This window comes from Ciona intestinalis, chromosome 14 (assembly GCF_000224145.3).
Source record: "Ciona intestinalis chromosome 14, KH, whole genome shotgun sequence".
Lineage (NCBI taxonomy): Eukaryota > Metazoa > Chordata > Ascidiacea > Phlebobranchia > Cionidae > Ciona > Ciona intestinalis.
In genome coordinates this window covers 3,217,871-3,238,915 of record NC_020179.2, presented here as the reverse complement: position 1 = coordinate 3,238,915, position 21,045 = coordinate 3,217,871, and the positions used below count along the sequence as shown (strand labels likewise).

The window sequence follows — 21,045 nt, the reverse complement described above, 5'->3', positions numbered from 1 at the left end:
GCGCGACTAAGAAGAACCGACGAGAACGGTGACGTCACAATCTAAAAACGATGACGTAGTTGATGGTGAAAGTCCAGCGATGTCATTGGACGGTGACGTAAGTATATGACGTCATTTTGTAATTACGTCACACGAAATATATTTTTGCTTCCAAAACAGCTTTTTCCCTGCTGTTAACTGTCTATACAAAGACAGTATATTGCATTCACCACATTAATCAATGGGGTTCCTTATGTTTAACGACTATGAGTGTAACTGTATTTTGACAATGTCACCCATAGATTTTGTTAAAATGAAAAAAAAAACGTGACGCCTTTAATTACTAAATATATTTTGCAGGTACCGTACCACCATCGGGGCTCGTTATCTTTTTCTTCGGGAGACTTAGACAGGCTAAGCGTGCCGGAGCGACAGGAAATATACGATGAAATAGCTGAAACTTTACAAAGGATAGCGGAGAAATATAATCGACAGGTACAGAGCCGGTAAGTGCAAGTTATCGTAACTTAATGCGAGAAACTTCACGAACCGATGTGATAAAAACGCAGAATATTTTTTCGTTTTTTTTTAATTGGAAAAATGAATACATATAGTACACGTATAGCGTAATATTTTATACAATGTCGCCATAAATTTCTTCAAATTATTGTTCAATTAGTCGCTACCCATATGTTGCAGTACAGATATAAATCATTAATTATTCATAGTGATCCATCGCCTTGATAAATCCTAACAAAAAAACGAACTCGAATTTGACTACCTTTTTATTCCTTACACTCAAGAACATTTATATTTAACTGAAAACACAAACTACTTAAATTATTCTTTCTTTTAGCTATCTCGCTAAAATTTGTGACTTACGGTAAATCTCATTTGTTGTTTGTTTTGGTTAATTTCTGTCGTAAAAGCTTGCACGTATAGTAACTACCCATACGCTGTGTTGAAAGACACGATATATACATAGTAGTACTGTGGGGGAAGATGGGACACCTATGGCACATAATATCTAAATATCCCGATCGTGTTTTAAACGATTAACAAAACAATCGAGGGGAGTCGTGAGAATACGGTTTTATATTTCTTTGAATTTTGTTTGTTACTAAATGGGACGAAAAAAAGGAATGAAAAGTTGTCCCATCTTCCCCACCCTACTTCTTTGTGTACGCAGTTACCTACACTGTGTTCTATATTCCTATAATTCGTCACTAATACCCTTCTGTCTAATAATCTCGTAAAAAAATAAACAGCGATCTTTTCCGCTACTCTACACAATGGTAGTAACCATATACCTTCTCCTTACCAGGTAGTTCAATATATGAGTTGTTAATACGGTTGTTGACAACAGAAAATTGCTCTCTATAAGCTGCCAATGAATATTTAAAACCTAGTACTATAGGGTAATAACTAATAAGTTAATTACACGGATTTAAATATTCAAAATGCAATATTAAAAAAGCTATTTTTATTAATTTTGAGCAAAGTGTTAATTTTTTTTTGTTTTGGAAAAAAAGATTTGTGCAACACTGCGCATCTGGCAACACTGGCCAGGTAATTATGCTTAGTCGTCAACATGCTTACGCTCCTGTGCAAGCTCAATCGATTCCTTAGTCTCGTGCACCTGATGCTTGGACCCTGTCCATTGCAGTAGGTAGAGCAGTGTTGCGCAACAAAAATAGCAGTGATGTTCACAAAATTCCCGCATGTCCAGTGCACTCGCTAATTCAATGCAAAAGATATAAAATTCGTTTTTTTAAGTGGTAAACAAAAAATAACGTTCAGAAATAATCGCATATGGGTAAAATATACGGTTTGTTAACGCGTATATTTAATTTCTGTAAAAAAATCCAAAAACACTGCTAATTTCTGTAAAAAATCTGGAATCACTGCTAATTTCTGTAAAAAAATTCGGAAACACTGCTGGGTGTTGACGGCCAGCGTTGTTTACGCGCAGTGGACATCAGCGTTGATTGCAATGACCAATCGGTTGGCTATATAAGAGAGAAAGCGAACGGTGCGCGTCATTTGTTGGTTTACGCCCCACATTCAGTATAGTAGTACGTTCATTGAATAAACAACAATGGGTCTACGCAAACTGTGCACGAAATGGAAAAGCGCTTTTCGTCTGTGGTAATTGACTTGACTGATATATGTTGTTTTGTATTGTAACTTGTTAATGTTGTCGTTTAATTAACATTTTCACTCTGCTGTTGTACTGTGTCTGGTAATATTCGTTTCAATTCATATATCGCCATAAATATTAAGTTGTATTGCTCTTGATATTTTGCAACTTGTACATTCTGGGTTCAAATCCAGGTAACTTGACTAACTATATATGTTTATTTTAGTTCATCAACACCGGGCAGTAGATTGGTGACACCGGAGTCTTCGTTTTCTTCACAAGACTACAGGATAATGAAGGTAGGTGTATGTTGGGATTAAATACAACTCAGTGCAATGCCGCAATGTTAGTAGTTTTCTTATAAAATATCAGTATTTCGGCCTAAATCTTTGTTCCTATGGCATGCAACACCATGTAGAGGACCTCACCCACGTAAAATTGAATTTTTCATATAATGCAGCTTCTCTTTACTTTCAGGCGAAATCCGACCCAGTAACGCGTCAGAGCTCTGGCTCGTCCACACAAAGTTACTCCGTGAAGAAATCCTTCCGTAAATATAAAGACGATTCGCAAAGAGCTTTGACCGCTTACATGAACATGTCTGCTGAAAGGAGCCGAACCTCACGCACCAACGTTCCTTTGTCGCAAAAACTTGCAGCAAAAATGCCGAGGTGACTTTGCCCTTGTTATTCTTATCCATTATTGATACGTTTAGGCATATAGGTACTGGTTTGAGACAATGTAATTGTACGTTCAGGGGTTTTCTACGCAGCACTAAATCGATTAGAAGTGGATTATTTATAGTAGGTTCCAATCTACTACAAAACCACTTGTCGCATTATATTAATCGATGGTTCTTATACTCAGGCAAACTCCTGTACGCCGTCATACACACCACACTCAAACCGGATCGTTTGATTCCCCATACAACAAGCATAAAGTGTCTCTACACCGAGCATCTGACACTCCAGCTTTTTCACTCACTCGAGCCACAAATGACGTAGTCGACGGGAAAGTCCCTAGTGACGTAACGGACAACGGTGACAGCACGAAACCCGATGAAGACTTTCACCCAGCTTTTACTGTAGAATCGGCATCTACTGCCGGGAAAGTACCTGCTGGTGATGTTCTTAAGCTCCCACGACGATACAGCGAATCTCCTACACGTCATGGGAGTGACGTAGACGATCCGTCATATTTCCAGGTACGTAATATACAATGGCTGTCAAATAGGGTAATAAATAAGGGTATTGACATCTAAATAAAACGTACGAGAGAGATTTTTATGGATGTACTGGAGTTATAAAAACCGAGCGCTGGTTACGTCATCAAGGAGAAAGGCGTAGGAGAGCATGTTCCTGCTTTTTTCGTGGTGTAATAGGCCAATCCTAAGGCCCATGTCGTGCCATGGCCGCGGGACCTCACCCACATAGAATAGAACGTTCCTGCTTAGTCGAAAAGTCTCCTGTTCCACACGTCATCAAGGAGAAAGGCGTAGGAGAGTATGTTCCTGCTTTTTTCGTGGTGTAATAGGCCAATCCTAAGGCCCATGTCGTGCCATGGCCGCAAGACCTCACCCACATAGAATAGAATGTTCCTGCTTAGTCGAAAAGTCTCCTGTTCCACATTCAACCTTCCGTGTTCTTTATACAGCAATATGAAAACCAAGCAAGCGCTGGGACGAGTAGAAGGCTGAGTGAAGGCGAACGAGATATTGACGAAGATAAACTGGTCAACCAACTTGTGCAAGCGTTGATTGAGAAAGGCGAATATTTTACCGACTCAATTGACGTGAGTATAGTTTGGAAAAACGGAAAATATTGCAAGACATAAATTTGCTTCGCTGTTTTAAATGTCTGATCTTGATTACTGTATTCGAAAAGCAAACAAAAACAATGGGAATTTTTTAGACAAATTCCCTTTTTACTGTTCTAATTAATCTAATTACTGTATTGGGAGAGATTGTGCGGTACCATATCGTGATTTTAATATTGTTTTTGAACAAAATATGACTTAACGAGATAGCAAAAATATTGCACAAATTTTATTCTCGAACTGGTTTTTATAAAAATTCCTTTCCAGTTGCCAGCAACACCAGCGAGTCCAGCATTTCGTGACATCTTTTTGAACAAAATATGACTTAACGAGATAGCAAAAATATTGCACAAATTTTATTCTCGAACTGGTTTTTATAAAAATTCCTTTCCAGTTGCCAGCAACACCAGCGAGTCCAGCATTTCGTGACATCTTTTTGAACAAAATATGACTTAACGAGATAGCAAAAATATTGCACAAATTTTATTCTCGAACTGGTTTTTATAAAAATTCCTTTCCAGTTGCCAGCAACACCAGCGAGTCCAGCATTTCGTGACATCTTAACACGTTATATGATGGGCGTATCGTACACACACTTTCAGCAGATGGCTACGACATTCTGCCGAAGTATGCAAGCTTTGGTTGAAACGCCGTCTACAAGTCGATCCGAAGTTTTTCCCGTAAGTGGTGTGAAATTTTTATAAGACCCAAATTAGTTGTAAAAAATTACGCGAATATGACCCTGATCTGGTGCTCATAGAGTTGAACGATTATTGTGTAAAGAAATACAGTAAGGAGCTTGTGCTACGAAAACTTAACAGACAAAAAAGTCCAACCAATTTAGGCGAAAGATATATCTCTTTCGTAACAATTAGACTTGACTTTTGTCGGTTACGTTTTTTCGTAGCACAAGATTCAAATTACTGGTGCATGTAACAATATAGACCTTTTGGATTTATAAGTAGTTTATAACTGTCACCGAAGTAATCCTGCTTGAAAAAGTCCAAAAGTGTGCCGTGTTACAAGTATTACGATACAACTACTATTGGTAACTTTACTGCTATAACTTTAAATCCCAGGTCCGATGTCGTGTCACACTACACGACCTCACCCATGTAGAATAGAATGTTATTTCTCTTAACTATATTTTGTATCTTTATAGGTGGTGATGGTGTTAAACATGACACGTATGGTAGTCGATATTGTGGTCGCCGACAACGCACGGCAAGCTGTCGATAATATTCTTAATTTCTCAACACGGTTCGTCACACAACTTGTACAGGAGACAGGGCAATCATGGGTAAGAATATACTCTTATTGCAAGCTATAGTAACTTAGTGGTTAGGGCGTCTTTATCCAGATTATAGTACAAAAAAAACAGCGTGACTAAATGAAAGATAAATGAATGTAACTCGTTTATCTTCGTGTGGCAACGGCAATCGGTATAACACTTGTGTTATTTTTAATATGCCTCGTGGCTCGTGTCCGCTAACAAGTTACGACGCTTGTAACTTTTTCCGTAATTGTCGTTTGAAGGCATTTTTGGGCTTCCGATTTAGACAGCCTATTACACCACAAGGTTGGACCAAAATCTGACATTTCTCTTTACATTACAGCGCACCATATTACAACAATTACACGATACTGAAGAAGAACTCATCGAAGCTGACACCCCGGTTGCCCAGGCAACAGGGGGAGTTCCCCATCCCCAGGGTTCCCCAAGAAAATCCCCTCGAGTTCCGGGAACCGACGATGAACTGGACTAGATATACTGTGGTAAGTAGTTTAACTAAGTTTCCTTTAAAGATGTTATCATTGAATAATTTATATAAATAAAACTGATGATATTCTCATAAAACACCAATTTTTTCGTTGAATTTGATTTTTCTTCGTTACGTTTTTCGTAGCAGTTAACGCTGACTGGTTTTGTTTAGAATTTTTTAACGAACAGTTTATTTAAAAGGAGACTTGATGGTATTCTCATAAAACAAATTTCGTTGATTTTGCTGGATTCGATTTTTGTTTCTTACGTTTTTCGTAGCACTTGATTCTGACTGTTATTTCGTTACGAAAGTTCAAGAGCTTTAGATGAGGGTCAGATTCTCAGAATTCGTCACAAAATTAGCACTGGCACGGCAGTATAACATGATCGATTTTATTAATTTCAGAATTGGTTTATGCTGCTTCAAATCCGAGGGCTGGTCCCTTTGTTGTCATGACAACGTGGATGTAAAAATAACAAGACTACCCGCAGCTGCAATCACCGTAAGAAGTCAGTAGAGAGCAAATTCATCAAATTTAAAATTCTTTAACGCACATAATTTGATTTAATGATTTCCGGACTTTTAGATTTTATCCACTCCGTCAACAGATTTAATTGCTGTTTTAAACTGATAAAGGCGTGTAGCATACTATGTTTTACTGAACCATCGTGGTTTGGGTACCTATTCCTTTGTTTTATTTATTTCGCGGTACTTCGCTACTTCAAACTTTCCTGCTGCGTCCTGTGACTTTTCCTTTTGTACTTTATTTATTTCCACTTTCCTGAGCGTTCGCTCGAAGCCAACTTTTTACTTGATTTTTGTGCAAGATATTTATCTCGTGTTTTCCTGTTCCAGCGGTGCTACCGTCGCATAAATTTCTACCCATGTTCAATCAATCCTTTGTGTGCACTGTGTGCTGGTTCCATCATTGTGCTTTGTATTAAAAGTTGCTTCCTCCAGTTTCTATTGTACTCCAATCAATACATAGGAAGTGAGGTTAAAAACGAGCAATATCGATGAGATTTCGGTAATTTAGGCAGCTGGCTTGCTGCATCTATATTGCCGTAACAAAAAAATAGTTTTCGCCACCCAAATGTTCATTGGATCCCGCTCGAATCATGGGGAATCAAATGCCAAAGATAAGCATTATCGTGGTGATACAACTGTAGCTTTTGCTAACCAAGTGTTCATTTGATTCAACACGAATCGTGGACGATTAAACTCTAAAGATAAACATTAAATGGTTACGAGAGAAGTGTTTAATTAAAAAAACTAACTGCTTGGAAGAGACGGCACAAACACCTGTTTCCGATTTGAACACTTTAGTTTAAGTAAAGAATCGAAAACATAAGAATAAATGACTTGGTAGTGGGTACCCTTATACAACACGCGTTATATAACACTGTTTCTATAAAACTTTGACAGCTGGGTAACGGTTACTGTTGTAATTGTAGTAGAAAAGGAACTTTGTGTTCTTCGAACAGAAGCATTCGAAGTAATTGTGCCGAATTTAATCAAAAGTCTGCTGTTCTAGTTGATCAAGGAAAATATCTTGAAAATAGAGTTATATAAACGTTGGCTTTTTATGGGCAAAAATATGCCAATCATTTTAAAATTTCAGCTTGAACGGAATGTGATTAGGACATATGTGAAACACACTTGGTATACGTGCGAGCGTATGTTGTACTATGCCTACTGGATATGTAATGAGTGTGTATTGAGTGGGCCATGGTTGTACGTGTTAAGTACACGGTCACAACACGGGAATCGATCTCAAACACTGTCCTAAATTCCGCGCGCTAACTTCTACACATGTTATATGTAGTGGTATAGTATCCATATATTTCTTTATTTAGCTGAAGGAATCACACAACGCACAATAGTATCTCTGCTACCACAGTGATCGAGAACACTAACGGGGCAGAAAAGGGAGTGATTTCCCCTAAATGAAGAAAAACAACGGGATTACGAAGAAGCGATTTGAAATTGGCGTGAACTTAAATGGGAACTTGTCTGGCGAACCACAGAATCTTAGAATCGAATTTGATTCCAAATTATATTGATCAAGTAATTGGATTGATGGGTTAACTAAAACGACGTTCGTTTTCCCGTTTCTATATGCTGTATATATCCGAACCAACCGCTGTGCAATGTTAACTAGGTGCGGCAAAAGCGGCGGAGTTCGAATTACAACAATGCGATTACACTTCATGCCATAGTACTATAGTTCAAACGGGGAGTCTCAGCGAAGAAATTCTGATCACACGAAATTGCCCGGGTCTATGGAACAGAAGACCCGGCTACTAAACAACACGTAACTACCAAAACACCAACAACAAACCGAATACTGAAAAAGTAATATATAGGATAAAATAGTTAAAATTACTGCATTGCAATAGAACAGGTTGTCCCATAGTTAAATAAACAATTGAAAATAAATACCCTCATAAATTTCTGGATAATAATTCCACCCGTACGCTTTTCCACAACAAATCATTTGATAAAACAACTCAAAGCAAAATAATACGACCTATCTTAGATCGGTTTCTGTGCGGATGGATAGTTAAAACCTTCGTACATTGATACAGCGAGCATGGGTGCAAATAAAAACCACAGGGAGGCTTATAGTGTTTGTGAAAATTCTCGCAGTTTGAATCACTCGACTGAGACTTGAACACTGATTATTGGGAACTATAAACGACTGATCAAAAGGCGAACAAGCCTTGGCGAATGTGGTAGGTATCTGCGCATGCGCAACAACGAACTGTGGAACTTGTGACGTATCAAGCTCTTCGTTACGTGGCACAGTATGACGTCACAGTCGGGGCGACTTCGATGTAGCGGGTACATGGTCGTCAGCTTTAAAAAAATAAAAAATCGATTTTAATTTTGGTTTAGAACTAACGGAATTAAAGCATGCAGCATGCGCATCTAAGTCAATGAATGTGTTATTAACAAAGGTTAGAAAACATTGGATTAGTTAAGACAAGCTCGGACACGATAGTAGTTAACTATTTCCAGGCTTAAATTAACAAGCTCGCACGCTACGACCGGCCCTGGTTTTAAAAAATGCAGACGCCATAACACGGCTTACATCGTCGACCAATTACAGTGGTTTAAATCCCGGCGGCGTCGGGCACGCACTTTGGTCGGCGTCAGCAAACAATATGTGCTCGGAGGAACCAGGAACTAGTGGAAGGGTAACCATGGTGACTATAGACGGCCAACAATACCAACATTTTATGTGTATTCGCTTAAATGGTGGTGCGACTTCAAGGGCAATTTAACCATAAAACAGGGCTTTAAACATAAAAATCGTTATACCGTTTTTACAACGAAGCATTTATTGATTTAAAACGCTAGCCCATATGGGGCATGAGAGATTGGGATATATCATACATTATTATATACGGACGGGTCTAATTTGTTATGCGTTTTAAAATGGCTTATGTTGGCGTATGGGACGTGGTTTGGGTTAAGCGTGGTTAGTGTTTGTATAACGCTATGGTATTTGAGCACATGGCAAACTACAGTATTCTATAGTTGTAGTAAGTCGCGTCTTTCAAAATATACTACGCGTCGAAACGTCACACAATGGCCCATTGTTACAACAGCCGTCACGTGTTTACTACGTTGCTAGGCAAGTTAGATCACTACCAAAGATAGACATGGCCGTGAGCAGTACAGAAAAATTAAAATGTACAAACAAAATGCTGCATTGAAAAATACATGACTTAATGATTAATATAATGATAAAATTTTTTCAATACACAGAATTGAACATAAACAAAATACCATTAGTCTATATTCACAATATGTAAAATTTTATGTTTAGTAATTTACAAACCAGTTTCAAATTACACTTAATGGTTATTAATCTCAATATCAAATTCAACTTGAATTTGAGAGTCTTATGTATAAGTATATAGGTCATGCGTATAATACTAAGTGAGGATTATTTAATCAATAAGTACCATTGACAAGTATTAGGAGTTGTATAAATAAACTAGCTACTTATAAGTTTTAATACTGGTAATATACAAAACAACAGTATAAAGTTCTTAATTCTTACATGAACCTCTTATGTATTATTGGTGGTTGGAAATACAAAGCTACATTCATATCTTAATATTCTTTATGTTTTGCACATAAATGGTACATGTACATAACTTTACATTTTCTATATTTTGCACATAAATGGTTTGCGAAAAAATCAGAAATCTTTTAGAAAACACATGCTTTGATTGGGTTTTCAATAAACCAAGAAAATAAGTCAAAACTTACTTGATTCTGAAGATAGTTTCCTTCTTTTACTTTGATTTTCGGAAGACCCACATGAGCCTACAGAAGAGGAATTCCCCGTAGGTGGCAACTCTTCATTTTTTGATTCTGTCGAGTTTTTAACTTCTACAAGCTCACTATCGTTATGTGAATCTGCATTACCAATCGGGGGAACATGCAATAGTCGAGTTCGTTGATTCAGCGGAACGCCGGTGTCCCATTCAAACCTGCCATCTAATGGTTGGGTATTGGCTGCATCAAAGTTCCAGGTATCCGAGAATCGTTTTTGTTCTTTACTGTTCAACTCTTCAGCGTCTCTTTCTAAATCGTCCACAATTCTATCATCTCGACCAAATAAATTTCTCCGCGCAGACCGCACTCCTGGGAGTTTTTGGAGCTGTCGAACCGGGGGTTTTTTGTCCGCCATTTTTTTCTTCTTGCTTGTTGTTTAGTTTAAAAATATCTTACACAACCGAGTTGCGAACATTTTGTATTGGAACCAGGTGCAAGCAGCTATGACCTTAGGCTGATTGCTCTTAATAGTAAGTTCCGCAAGAAAATAAACCTAACAACCTAACCAGGCCACCTAAATAAATAAGCAAAGTTTTAGGCAACAGAATCACAATAATTGAATACAAAATATTGCTGTTTAATATTAGTCATAGCTGAGAAATATAATTTTGCATACTAGGGTACAAGTAAATGAATTTAATTTAAAATTTTGCATATACACTGCACACAAATAAATGCAGATTTTGCATACAGGTAACTTCAAATATATTTAAATCTATTTAATATTATATTTATATCCTATTTATGCCTCTAAAACAATTAAATTCAATTGTTTTTTTTCCATAATAGCTTAACTGTTTTATACTTTGCTGTAATTATCTACTTTAAGATGCAAATCCACTTAAAAACAAGAGGAAAAAATTAATATTAAAAGCAGTAACGAACAGACACTAAAAATTCTAGTTTACTATCCTATACTTAACAGGATTTTATATTGCACTGTAACTAATGTAACATAATATCTCAAACGTAGTCAGTTACATCTTATCTACAAACTACTACAATTAGTAACGTTCCATATGACCGGTAGTTTTCCAGAAATGCAAAACGGAGGTTGTTGGGTGTCTGCTGCAGCCTGCAACTATATCGTTACAACAGCTTGCAAATCCCGAATTTATCGAAACAACTGCGGAAACTGTCTTATAAAGTCGAACCGAGTTTTTTTATTTGACTAAACATGACTCACTACATATTCAATGGTCAAATAGTAAACACAGGTTTGGAGCAGCGACGTCTGGCCCTATTTACACAACTGTGATTGAAAGCGCGCTCTTCTAGTGCCGAGGTTTTCATTAGCGTAGCGTAAAACGTCACATCCTGTACCTTTTCATTGGTTCGTTCGGCTCGAATGATTAATCGCGCCTATTTAGAAATTCTGGTACCCGGCAAAACAAAATCGCGCTTACTTCGCAACATAACCGTATGGTATGTGAACACCAAACAGACGGGACTTTTCATTTTCCCAATAAGGGACTAAATGAGTAGATTTTCACCTAAAGTAGGAGTTCCATTACCACTAATAGTCGTTTAGGCTACTTATCAGATTAAACAAAACCAATGGAATTTAAAGTAAATAAAATATTAAATTTTTAACCTGGAATGTGTTTTCATTGAAAAAAGAACGAAAAAGAAAGTTAAAAATGGTAAAACCAATTGTTTAATTGAACCGTAGTTTTAATATGAATACAACCGCGGTGATACAAATTTATTATGGTACATATATTACAGTATATACAAGTTCCAAGTCTTTAAAATGCACTACAATTGTTCAAAACCGATATTTTTAACATTAAACTTTGCAAGAAATGTTTCACCAATATTTTCCAGTGTCTCGTAAACAAAACGGCAATGAAATATGGAAACAAAACCATTTGAAAGTTTTTAACTCGCATGCAATAAAACACAAGGCTTCAAACAGGACAACAATTGTCCCTCCAATCCATTAACGGGGGTACTATGAAAATAAATGGGCAGTATGTGGTAAGGAAAAATAAAGGGATATTTGTATTTACAATACATGGACGGGGCAAACAGAAACAATTATCGTAATATAATAAATGCATGTTAAAATATTAACCCCTCGATAACAACAAAGTTAAAATGAAATTATTCAATGATTATCATTAGAAGGAATGTAGCTGTACAATAGAGCAGAGGTCACAGTTTCTAAAAAGTCAAATCCAGTATGAACATATAATGTACATTTATACAACCACGTCAAGGCCATTGGGTTATGGTTTGGAGTTAAAATCCACATTTATACACCGGCAAGAGCCGTAAAAACTATGTTTATACAACTTAAAAATATAAAGTTTGCAACAAATAAGTAGAAAAACCAGCCAAAAATATCCTTTGCTTTAATACAATTTATACACCAAGAAAAACCTGTACTGTTATGTAAAGAAATTACGCCAAGGAAAGTTTACTCCTTGGTAATATACATTGGTTAGTAAGTACAATGCAGTAACGGTTATGTCAAACCAGCAGACAATAAAACAACATTGAATGTACCATCATATTGTGTGATTTGGGAAAGTGGGAGACTTTACAAATCTGAAATAAACTGAACTTTTGTTTGGCTTAGTATATAGTGCATTTGTACATCCTAGAAAAATAGTTATTTATTTTACATGCTATGTAATTATATCCATATAAAGCATTCTTTATACATTCTTCTATATACAGAACTCCACCTAGGTGAAGGCACGCTTCGTATTAAAAGCCCGACCATTCTCGTTTCCATTACAACTGCCACAGCCTGTATATACATATATCCAGTTTATAAAGGTGGTGGTATCTTAAATTCAAGGGCTGGTTTTTCAACTTGTTTAAAATTAAGTCGCTGTCTGGTACATACAAAAGAGGGTAAAACATAGAAGCAAAGTGAAAACTCCGCATGTAAAAATACAGGAAAAAATTCACAATGAATTAACAAAAGTTCCGAGAATACGTTTTTCTCGATCATTTTCTTACTCGCTACCAGCGTTGTGGACCCAATTAGAAGTCGCAATTTGAGATTGAGAGATTTCTGCTGCAGGGCCTGTGTTGAGGGATGGTCCAGGTGAATTGCCGGAGGATCTCAGGAAAAACTTCTCCAGTTTGGTGATGATATGCTTGCCGTAAGTGAACTTGCGCAGAGTAAGAATGTGGGGTCGGATCTTGTGGATCAATAACTGTTGGAAGAAATAGAAGTATATTTAAAAGGAAACGTATACACTGAACGTGGGGCATATTATACTTTTGCCAGAAAATAAAAGTCTTGACTACTTGTTTTGTTTTTGTTTACTTTACGATAATTACAGCTTGTTATTCAGATTAGTGAGCGCATATTCATGGTCATCACTTAGTTATACAAACCATGGAAAACCCATAGAACGTAAATACTCAGAATGCCATTTGAAATTAAATCATCATCATAATAACAAGCCTTAGGGGGCAGAAAAAACAACCTGGGGGTCTCATTGAATATTCCAACACCACCACACGCAGAGTAAACCACGTATTATCGTCTGTAACAACATTTACCTTCTTCTGTTGTGGGTCAGCTACATCCAACATTTTCTGCACGACATAGTTAGCGTATTGATCCTTCATCATTATAAACAAAGCATCGGGTTCTTGGCAAACTTCATCAATCAACCACGCTCGTGTCTGCGGTGAGGAGTGACTTACACATTTCTCAATCACATTGCTGTAGATTAAATGTATTATCACCAACAAATCCTAAATTGGTTGGTTTATATTGATGGTTTAGGTAACTACACTAGTCTACACAAGAATGTTTTATCAAAAAATACTACTTTAAATTTTACAATAACCTCTGTCCAGTCTGAAATTACACTGTGTTCATAGTTTTATACCTATACCCTGCAGTTTGAAATGAATTTAGTGTGAAAACTAGCTTTATTTGAATACAATAAAACTTCAGATGATTGTAACTAGCATTAGGATAAGTGCATGCAATGTAAACCTGCAGTATAATCAGGTTTACACAGTTGCACTTTACCCACTGCAGTTTGAAACAAAGATGTTTACCACTTCCATATTCAAAACTAAACCAAAACAAACCTTGCAAACTTATGTTGGCTCAAAGTTAGTATTCTTCCTCTCAATTCATTGATGATCTGGTTCTTATTTTCAGTACGACCATGCTCCAGTATATGCTGTATCACATAGTTCCCATACTGGTCCTTCACTAACATCTCAGAGTGCTGAAATGAACATTTGAATTAAAACTAGTAGTTACATTACAAAGCATATGCTGTATGACTTTGCAAACTGGTGGTTGCCTAAGAAATTTTAGAAAATATCCCAATTTAACACAAGTACTGCATATATAGTAGGGACACTTTTCCATTTTATTTTGTTGTCCAATTTGGTAGTAAACAAGGAACATTCAAAGACTCCATATATCCATATTCTTACAACTCTCATAGACTGTTTTTAATTGTTTAAAACAGTCAGGATATTTTATGCTAAACATGTCCCATCTTCTCCCACCCTACTATATTATACTATTGACCAAGAAGTGTTATTAAAAATTAGAAATCAAAAGGGCTTGATAGCAAACAATTTGACCTCTATGACAATTCTTTATGTTACACAAGTTACCTGGTGAAGTTCTTCAAGTATAGGTCCTGTCTGGTCTTCATTACAATGCTCCAATATTCTTTGCATGACACGGCAACCGTATGGATGAGAAGACAAACCAACAACCTTTAGATCAAATATATTTTAGTTTACAATTTTTAGCAGCATATCGGGTATAAAAACATAGTTTTTCAGAGGAACTTTTCACTAGTGTTCTTTTGCCAGAAAATAAGCCTTCACTACTTGTTTTGTTTTTGTTTACTTTACGATAATTACAGCTTGTTATTCAGATTAGTGAGCGCATATTCATGGTCATCACTTAGTTATACAAACCATGGAAAACCCACAGAATGTAAATACTCAGAATGCCATTTGAAATTAAATCATCATCATAATAACAAGCTTGAGAAACAGAAATACACCACACTTTTACATCATATGAGCCACAGAACGAATATTTACAAATTTACATTATGCCTGGTAGCAGAAGTAACAGAACATGCTAATATAGTACATTACAATCTTACCTGGCCTTTGAAACCATCTACTATAAACTGTAGTTGGGCAGGAGGAACACATTCAATGCATTTCTGTACAACATGATTACCATTCTGATCTTTCACACATTTGAGCAAGTGTCCGTCTAACTCCTTCACTATTTCCACCTTTGTAATATAATATGTATTACATTATGAAGGATAATAAATAGAGAAAACATACCTGTTGTTCTTGTGGTATACATTCCAATGCCTTTTGTATTACACGGCATCCATACATTTGCAAAGCAAGAGGAAGGACATGACCATGAATGCAGTTTGCAAGTGCAAGTTTATGCTCCTGAAACACACACAAAGTTTAACACTAAACTATACATTACCTATATATAAAAAATTAAGTAGCTGGCCTCAGTGGTATAATTCATTTCAATGTAATTCATTTCAGACATTTAAAACATCATAGGCCAATGTGTATTACACAATATATAGGATATTTACCAGGGAACCAAACTCAAAGAACTTCTGTATGACATAGTTTCCAAATACATCAGTCATCAACTGATAAGCTGCTCCGATTATTTCATTAAATACAAGCTGCTTTTCTTGTGGGGTGGCACGTTCTAACTTCTGCTGGATGAACCTAATAATATAAAGTGTTTACTATTTATAACTTGGGCGTTTAAAGGACTAGGTCATTGTTTTGTTTATGTGCTTGCTGTCATACAAACGAGATGGTCAACATTATGTTCTGACAATAAGAATGGATATTTGGTTTATAATCATACAGCAATAATGCACAGTTAGTTAACATTGTAAATGATAATACATGTTTTAATGCTTCCCAACCTTTGTAGTGAACCTAACATTACCCCAAGTTATTAGCCAAGTTTTGGGGACACACATTTTAACGTTTTTTTTTATAAACAAAGGGAAAATCATTTTAAACAGTGGCAGTTTTTACACCCCTAAAGGAATTAAAGAGCGGTTTTTATACCCCCATAAAAACAAGGGTTTTTCAACTGCCACCAAGATTTTTTTAAATGGGGGTTTGTGGGCTGTGCCACTGTTTGTGAACTACAGTAGTAGTCACCTAAGGAGATTAATTTAAAGCTCTGAGGTTGAGAAGCACTGGTATTCTGTATTATCAAAATATAACACCTTGATCCATGTTGGTCTTGTGAGAACTCAACAATGTGTCCTACAAGTTCATGAAGATGGGGGTTAGTGAGACGATTGTTCCGAAAGTCATCCAGAAGCTTGCTCCTTCCTGTTGGTGGGAGGAGGACCTTGCTGTTGGGAGGTTGGATGCGAGTGGGAGGAAACAAGGAACTTCCAGAGCTGCCAAAGATGCTCTGGGACATTGGAGGACCATTTCTGTACTTTGCTTCTGCACCAGGAGCAGCAGAGAACATCCGATTCCCATTACCACCTGTGTGATTAAGTGGGTTATTAACTTAATCTAAGGCCCCTTGGGTAGCAGGTGAAAAAGCTTACATAACAATTTTCTGCAATCAGTTGAGTATTTATAGTATTGCATTAACTAGTACAACTTTTACAATCCGGCATCACTGCTTTGCTATATTTACTCAGTAAACCTGGAAACAAATATTGTTTCCTAAGAATATGCGCTCTGATTGGATTTTAAAAAGTATGGTGCCTATAGTTATCGATGCTTTTGAGCAAAAGATTTTGCATATTTCCAATGCAATCTGTTCTACACTTCTAATAGAATTTTTGCACTGCGGTAATCATTAAACCTAGGAACAAAAATTGTTGCCCTACGGATGTGTTTTGATTGCATTTGAAAAAGTTATGTGCCTATTCTGAACAAAGGGGGTTTAGAATTTTTCTATTATATTGTATCAAGCCAGTGTGTATAACTTACCCAGCAAGAGGTTGCCTGATGGTGATGACATTGAAGGTGGTGGTGTGTTTAGGTTGTGGTGACTATGGCCCATCATGTTGCTTAGTGGGCCAGGGGAGGGGGACATTGCACCCACACCTCCGCTGCCAGGTGATACACCAAGTGAGCTGTAGAACTGAGACACGCCGCCATATTGCTTTGGGTAATCAGAGAATGAATCTCTACGCTGAGGTGTGGAACTGGCACTGCCAATGCCTAAAAGTTATGTCAAATTAGTCAAAAATATATAAATGTTAGGAAAAATGAACTTTTTTTAATGTGCTGTCATACAAACGAGATGGTCACCATTGTTTTTTCTGATTTAGTTTGAATGGATGTTCTGATATAATCATCCAGCATAGTATGGTAGATAAGTGAGGTGTGGGAACTTACCAGCACCAAGAGCTCCAATTCCTAGACTACTGATGTTGCTTGTGCTGCCGAAGGGACCACTTTGTTGAATGTTAGGGTTATAACCTTGACTGATTGAAGGTAAAGGGGTGCTTCCGCCACTTAGATTTTGTTGGTTGGCATACACAGCCGTTGCTGTGAATGAAGTTGTGTTAATTATTGGTGATTTTGATGGTGTATGAATTAGAATACCTGCTTGCTGTTGCGAAGCTTGGTTGTATCTGAACATTGAACCATTGGCCCCAGCAATTGGAGGTGCCATTAATGCTGTAATGAGATAACGGTTAGTAATATATTGAGTGAGACGGGGTAAAGAAACTTACGGTGTTGCGATCCATTCATAAACATAGGGCCTGGTGCAAATAGACGGACAGGACCACCAGTTCTACTGTTGTTAATTATCAATGCTCCAGTTTGGTCGTAGTAGGCAGATGGGATCATGGGGTAGGCAGCTATGAGGGAAAACTGCTTAGAGAGGGGTTTCTTGTTTTTAATGATGAACAGATAGGCGCCAAACTTGGGGTGGCAGGGTGGGCAGGCATACAGAATTTTTGGCATTGGCTCAATTAGTATATAGATAATTAAAAATTGGGTTTATAGAAATGCTTGTCTGACTATCCCTGCCTCCCCTGCATTTTGGTGCCTATTGTACATTGTGGTATTTTACAAACCTGCCATTGCCATTGCTTGGTTTAAATTACTCTGTTGCATTGCAGCCATGTTAGCGAGGATTTCTGATTGAGCAGGAGGTCCATCTTGTTGTGGTATGGAGGATGGACTTAAAGGACGAGACTGGGGTGTTTCGGACAGTGCTCTGTTTGGCTGTAAGATAAATTGTGGGTGGAAATTTGCCCAAAGACTAAATTGCTGGTGATTTACGTGGCTAGTAGCTGGTGCACTTCCTTGAGCTGCAGTCATGGCTGCCACTTGCTGTTGGAGCATGGTAGGATACATTCCCGCAGTTGGCCAGCCAGCATATGGATTGTATGGGGCCATGAGAGGCACCTGGCTTTGTGTGTTTGGGTCTGTATAACCTGCTGTGAAGTTATATTGTGGAAAAAGACTTATATAAAAGTAATGATAAATCAGGCATTTGTGAAAGTGTTTTCATGCATCAGATCCAATTGTCATCAAAATATTCAGGAGTATCCATTGGTATAATACATCATGTGCATATTAGGTTGCGTGTCATGTTATAAAGTATAAGGAGCTACCTTGAGCATTAGCTTGTGCTGGTATAATGTAGGAGCTGGGTAGAAACATTCCTGGAGTAGCCAATGCATATTGTTGCTGCATGGCAAGCTGGTACCCACTTAAATGTGCAGCTATCGTCTGCAAAGAGATAGAAGGTATTACTACAGTACATAGTTGAAGTGCAAAGTACAGTATTGTTTATTTGGCCTTCATAATATTGACAATCTCAGCATAAAGTTCTAAGTATCTGGTAAAGCAATGGTATAATCATACGGCACCAATATTGATGAAGTAAAAATGAGTTTAATGATACCTGTTGTTGCTGCTGTTGAGCTGCCATGTAAGAATCCACTAAACTCATCTGCTGCATTTGATCAGTGACTTCTTCAGCGCTTACGGACGGTGTTTCCCCCTGAAAGCTACTTGCTTCTGGGGAAACACCTTCAGCATCATCAGGGGTAACTGCGGAAGGTTCTGTGGAGAAAAATGAATGAAATACTGAACAGGAAAGTGTCGTTTTGATTATTACCGTCCGGGGCATCCGCTGCAGCTTCTGTGTTTTCCTCAGTCTCATTTTCAATCTCATCTTTTGGCGAAGGCGATCTTGATTTATCTTTGAATTCTTTAGCGCCCTCATCAGGAGAGTTATCTCGACTGGTTAAAAAATATATAGGTCTTAATCCAGTAAGGTTATTAAATCATAATATTGCATACCTAGGTCCTGAATTTTCTTTATCCGAGCGGTCATGTACACCTTCAACGGGCGATTGACTACTTTCTTCAGCTTCAAGGGTTTTTTCCTCCTGAAAAGTTTAAATTTATTAAAACCATGCTTCAATGACCAAAAAATTAAACATAGACATTCAACGTACCTGCCCAGCTGCTTCAACAGGCATGCTTTGGTATACAGGTGATTTTCGACTAGACAACCAAGAATCGGAAACATTGTGTCGTGTAAAAACTCCCTGTTCTGGCGGACGTGCAGATGTTACTGTGTTTTGCTCTGTAGCTGCTGTTGTGTTCGTGCCCCAAGTCGGTCCACCAGATTCTCTACCCCATTGCTCTGTGCCAAGGAAAGACCTGCTTTGGTCTGAAGTGTTTTGACTGGAGTTATTATCATTTTGCCAGACAGCATGCTGAAAAACAAATAAAGAAATATCACAAGGTGTCCAGATTGTCAACTTTTTGCGGACCGTATTTTTAACAAGTTTTTTGCAGGATTTTTCATTTAAGTATTTTTTTGTCTTCATTTTGCACGCTATTAATGTTTAATTAGGAGTGCAGTAATTAGATTGAAGTTTTCTGCAGTTTTGATTACAAAAGACAGGTCCGCAGATTTTCTTCAGAATCAATACAACCATTTTTTTTTCTCCACCATATAAAGGTGTCATTAAACAAGTTATACATTTTTACTTACTTGTTGTGCCATTGCTTCTTGGTCTGACTGACCCCAACCAGTTTTATAGTGTGGTGGTGGTTGGTTAGGATTCACATATCTGTAACTCTGTTGGAGATAAAGCTTTGAGTTTTATTTTTGTAGAATTACTAAAACAGTAAAATACCCTGGTATATCGACACAAATTAAAATGGAAATGTTTATCCTAAATTTTAATAATTATTGAAAATGTAAATTGATAAAACACACCTGTCCAACGAAAGGCTTTGAAGCAGACCCCATATTTATATCTTGGACATTCCATAAACCACTTCCAGGTCCACCACCACCACCGTTATTTGGTCTTTGCATTATACAATATTTACAAATACCTGTCACAACAAAATAAAATAGTTTTACGCAATCTATTGATTGTATCGAAACTGTAAAAGGCTTTTTCTACTTTTCTGCGAGTATGTGGCATACAGTACATCATTCCGAGCAAGCATTTTCACATGCATGCCACGCAAGCAATCGGACATTTTCACATACGTTTTATTGAAAATAAAGCGTATTTATCAACTAACTAAAATAATAAATAACAACTACGTATGATAAAGTACTGCTATATACCAAATACAACAGGTTTACCTCCGTCTAAGAAAGGATGAAAGCGGATGGAGGTTCCTATTCACAATTCCGCATCTCCACAAAAACAAAAAAACATGGCGAATAAACGTTTTCTCCTTATCTCGCCGAAATGCATTGTGGGTACCATGTGCGCGTGACGTCTTTGTTTGGGATGGCGCGAAAACAACATGGTTCAATGAGTTCAAGGGGATTAAAGGGGGATGCTATCTATTTATTTCCATATTACCAACATCATTAACACATTTATCGGTTTTAAAGCTTATGTCCACTAAAATATTTTATAAAACAACACTTTTAAGTTGATTCTGTGTGAATCGTTGAACTGGTGGCTAAAAAACATCAGCGGACAATATGGTAATTTTAAAAATCTACAG

The 21,045-nt window shown here is 37.2% G+C and overlaps 3 protein-coding genes and 1 non-coding gene across 9 annotated transcripts in view; 1 reads left to right on the top strand and 3 right to left on the bottom strand.

Annotated features, from left to right (window-relative positions):
* The window catches only part of LOC100181794, an 18,436-nt gene extending 11,780 nt beyond the window's left edge, over positions 1–6,656 (top strand). The window contains exons 14-21 of one of the 3 annotated variants that reach the window (XM_018814756.1): positions 2,346–2,418; positions 2,597–2,790; positions 2,987–3,323; positions 3,773–3,910; positions 4,456–4,614; positions 5,097–5,234; positions 5,551–5,710; positions 6,103–6,656. In XM_018814756.1, the coding sequence (XP_018670301.1) occupies positions 2,346–2,418; positions 2,597–2,790; positions 2,987–3,323; positions 3,773–3,910; positions 4,456–4,614; positions 5,097–5,234; positions 5,551–5,700 (1,189 nt within the window). In that variant the 3' untranslated portion in view covers positions 5,701–5,710; positions 6,103–6,656. Of the gene's footprint in view, positions 1–2,345; positions 2,419–2,596; positions 2,791–2,986; positions 3,324–3,772; positions 3,911–4,201; positions 4,378–4,455; positions 4,615–5,096; positions 5,235–5,550; positions 5,711–6,102 lie in introns of those variants that run through there. The other 2 variants (XM_018814757.2, XM_026837760.1) reach the window with 2 other exon arrangements.
* Positions 6,657–6,767: 111 nt separating this feature from the next.
* On the bottom strand, positions 6,768–10,628 carry LOC100176340 (cyclin-dependent kinase inhibitor 1B). Of its 3 annotated transcripts, none has more exons than XM_009862543.3 (2): positions 9,982–10,626; positions 6,768–7,248 (listed from the first exon to the last, which is right to left on the bottom strand). In XM_009862543.3, exons 1-2 carry the CDS (start codon positions 10,403–10,405, stop codon positions 7,208–7,210), a joined length of 465 nt encoding a protein of 154 aa, XP_009860845.1. In that variant the 5' UTR covers positions 10,406–10,626; the 3' UTR covers positions 6,768–7,207. The 3 variants fall into 3 exon arrangements, with proteins under 3 accessions (XP_009860845.1, XP_026693562.1, XP_002130019.1); XM_026837761.1 differs by having other exon boundaries at positions 6,833–6,920; positions 9,982–10,628; XM_002129983.4 differs by lacking the exon at positions 6,768–7,248 and adding an exon at positions 7,522–8,556 and having other exon boundaries at positions 9,982–10,601.
* A 1,061-nt stretch (positions 10,629–11,689) lies between these two features.
* Positions 11,690–20,830, bottom strand: LOC100186555 (pumilio homolog 2-like). 2 transcript variants are annotated; one of them, XM_018814753.2, is made up of 22 exons: positions 20,672–20,830; positions 20,291–20,412; positions 20,063–20,149; positions 19,518–19,781; positions 19,360–19,448; positions 19,175–19,299; positions 18,959–19,119; positions 18,666–18,783; positions 18,331–18,488; positions 18,123–18,273; positions 17,775–17,903; positions 17,644–17,718; positions 17,434–17,586; positions 17,023–17,256; positions 16,296–16,566; positions 15,636–15,777; positions 15,361–15,477; positions 15,168–15,305; positions 14,662–14,766; positions 14,119–14,261; positions 13,576–13,741; positions 11,690–13,223 (listed from the first exon to the last, which is right to left on the bottom strand). In XM_018814753.2, the coding sequence occupies exons 2-22, from the start codon at positions 20,390–20,392 to the stop codon at positions 13,020–13,022; spliced, it is 3,132 nt and encodes a 1,043-aa protein (XP_018670298.1). In that variant the 5' UTR covers positions 20,393–20,412; positions 20,672–20,830; the 3' UTR covers positions 11,690–13,019. The 2 variants fall into 2 exon arrangements, with proteins under 2 accessions (XP_018670298.1, XP_018670299.1); XM_018814754.2 differs by having other exon boundaries at positions 12,759–13,223; positions 18,331–18,485.
* On the bottom strand, positions 14,001–14,054 carry mir4029 (microRNA 4029). The gene has a single exon (NR_034422.1). It is a non-coding gene; the product is annotated as a microRNA 4029 (primary transcript).
* Positions 20,831–21,045: the final 215 nt, after the last annotated feature.